At 61.5% G+C, this 2,767-nt stretch overlaps 1 protein-coding gene across 1 annotated transcript in view; it reads left to right on the top strand.

The window, feature by feature from the left end:
• Positions 1-2,767, top strand: part of KLHL29 (kelch-like family member 29) — a 121,067-nt gene that overhangs the window by 5,979 nt on the left and 112,321 nt on the right. The window contains exon 3 of the mRNA XM_005874972.2: positions 4-58. Coding sequence (XP_005875034.1) covers positions 4-58 — 55 coding nt within the window. The remainder of the gene's footprint in view (positions 1-3; positions 59-2,767) is intronic.

The raw sequence follows: 2,767 nt of genomic DNA, 5'->3' as shown, positions 1-2,767 counted from the left end.
CAGTGGCGAGGCCATCACCAGCCTCGTGGCCAGCTCTGCCTCCGCCACCACCACCAAGGTAAGACCTGTGTCCTCTCTGAGGCCTGGGCCAGCTCCACGGGCTTACAGCCTGTGCGCTGGGCGCTGGGCGCTGGGCACTGGGCACTGGGCGCTGCGTTCTCTGGAGCATTGGTCCCCACAGAGCTGGGCTGGACAGCTGTTTCCGTTCACGTGGTTTTATTTTTATTTTTATAAGGTCTCTCTCTATGACTAGCTTGTAGGAAAACAAGGAGGTACTGAGGACACTCATTGTCTTGTGCCACGTTCGTTAAATGCTATTTAATGAGTGCAATGACGGGGAAACTCAGTTGGCAATACAGGATCCCTAAGGAGGTGAATGTAGACAGGCAAGCCCCCTGGAGTCGCCAGGAACTTGGGTTTGCAAGAAGAGGCAGACCAGCAATAAGTCACAAATGAACATAAAGCTCCCACTTGCTCACCATGGTGCTGGGAATGCTCACATTCACTGTCCACTCCGAGCCCCAGACAACCCAGGAGGTCAGTGCCTTTGCCACCCCCCTCTTGCAGTTGAGGATACCGAGGCACACCGTGTCCGTGAAAGCCGGTCAAGGTCAGGGACCCAGGCCCTGGCCCCAGCCGTCGGGCTTGGGGGCGTGAGCTCCAGGTCGTTCCTCTCCTCGGGGGGTGGCTCTAGCCTCGATAAAGACAGCAGGTCCCAGGCTGTGCTGCTAAACCACGACGTCGAAATGAAAATGTCACCAAGGCTCTTGCCTGGCATGGGTTCTAGCTGGTCCCGTCATGCTGCTCAGAGCCCAGGCCCATGGCTGGTGGCAGGAAGCCCATGCGTCGTCATCCTGTGTCCTCGGCCGGCCAGGCAGGGGCTCCGAGGCCGCCTGTGCCTCTGCCCGCCATTCAGAGCCGCCCCCGGGAGCCCGAGCGTGCGTGTGTGTTTGTGTGCGCAGGCATGTCTGGTCTTTTCTCTCCTGCTTTCATGAAAGTTGCCAGAGAAGTTAAAGGCGGGGGGCCGGGCCCCAGCCATTGTGCGGTGCTCGCGCCGTCGGGAAGCCGCGCTCCAGGTGTGCTCGCCTTTGTGTCTGTGGTTTTCAAAACCCCCCTTCAGCCCTGCTTCCCATTAATAACTGAGCGCTGCCGGCGCGCAGCCCGAGGCCGAGACAATGGAGCTATCGGAGGCCAGCTCGCGGCGCGCTGACGTCTTGCTGCAGCGCCTTATTGATTTTACTTTCCTGTTATGAAAACGCCACCCCACTGCGGTGGAGAGGCAAAGAATGCGGGCTGGGGAGAGGAGATGGGGGGGGTATTGGGGCGCGCTGCCCCCAGACTAGCCAAACACATTCCTTCCCTGGGCACCAGCCCCCGGGACTGCTCCGATGTGGTGACCTCTGCCCAGCGGAGCCAGCGGCGGCCCCGCCGGCCACATCTGGCAGTCACTCGGCCAGGCCAGCTGTTGGCCATCTGGAAAGTGGCAGAGTCTGGGGCTGACTGCCGGGGGCTCCAGGTGGGGAGAGAGGAACTGGACCCAGGAGCCCACTCCATGGTTTCTTTCCTCTCCAAGAGCGGGGTGGGGGGGGTGCTTTTTAGGGCTAGGGTGGGGCTGTGCCCCAGGTAGGGGTTCTGGCTCTGCCAGGCCAGGGAAGGGGCGGAGACTCAGCAGTGGGGCTTCCCACAGGGCTGCCCTGCCCACACAGCTTCTACTCTTGCTCCCGGGCAGCTCAGCCTTCGCGATCCCTGTCTGGCCGGGCCCCAACCCACAGCACATGGGAGGGAAGGAACCCAGCCTCAGGCGGAAAACAACAGCTGGGCAAGGGCTGAGCTGAGTGGCGGCAGGGGAGAGGGCCGAAAGTTCACGCCCGTGAGGACTGCCAGCCCTTGGCGCGCTGGTCCTCTGTAACCAGCCCAGTTTCATTCCTGTAGGGGCTTGTGCCTCCACCAAGGTGCCCGGGTCGCCTGGCATCTTCGGGGTGCAGGGGAGAGGGAGGGCAGCGGCCAGCCGTGGCTTCTGTCCCGGGTGCTGTTCGTGGATTTGAGCTGCAGGGCCTTTCTGCCCGTCTGGCCTGGCCGCTGCCCCCCACATGCCAGTCCCCCAGCGTATTTGTCTGACCCCGTGCGAGTTCCACATCAACTGACCGGCGGCCGCACTGAGGAGTCTGTGGTTTCCCTGGTCAACAAGCTAGCGGAGTCTTTGCTGAGCAGCCAAGGGCAGGCTCTTGCCCTCAGGGAGTTCCTGGGCCAGGACATAACAAATGTGTGGCCTGGACGGTGTGGCCAGATGACCTGAGAATGTCTCTCCCATTGAGGTTGTTGGCAGAGGCAGCTTAGTGAGTGGATAAACACAGACTCCGGAGCCAGCCTGCCTGGATTTGAGTTCTGCTCCATCACTTTCCAGCTGAGCGACCCTGGACAAGCCACCTAACCTCTCTGGGCCGCTGAGGAGGGGAGGGCCTAGCCAGATGCAACACACACACACCACTCTCTCTTGCACACACACTCATTGCTCAGACCAACCAGCTGCCTCCCTGGGGCCTGGATCAGCTAAACCTCCAGGACACGGGTCCCCAGAGCCCAGCAGGAGCAGGTGGCCAAGCCCTCCAGCCCTTCTATTTTGAGGTCAGAAGAGTGTGACCCAAAGAAAAGACTTGCTAAAATCCCTCAGGACGGGGTTCCTCAGGGGGTGGGAAGCAGGACGGGGTTCCTCAGGGGGTGGGAAGCAAGATGGGGTTCCTCAGGGGGCGGGAAGCAGGACGGGGCC

This window comes from Myotis brandtii, unplaced genomic scaffold (assembly GCF_000412655.1).
Source record: "Myotis brandtii unplaced genomic scaffold, ASM41265v1 scaffold454, whole genome shotgun sequence".
In the NCBI taxonomy this organism is placed as follows: domain Eukaryota; kingdom Metazoa; phylum Chordata; class Mammalia; order Chiroptera; family Vespertilionidae; genus Myotis; species Myotis brandtii.
This window is presented reverse-complemented; position numbering and strand designations above follow the sequence as displayed.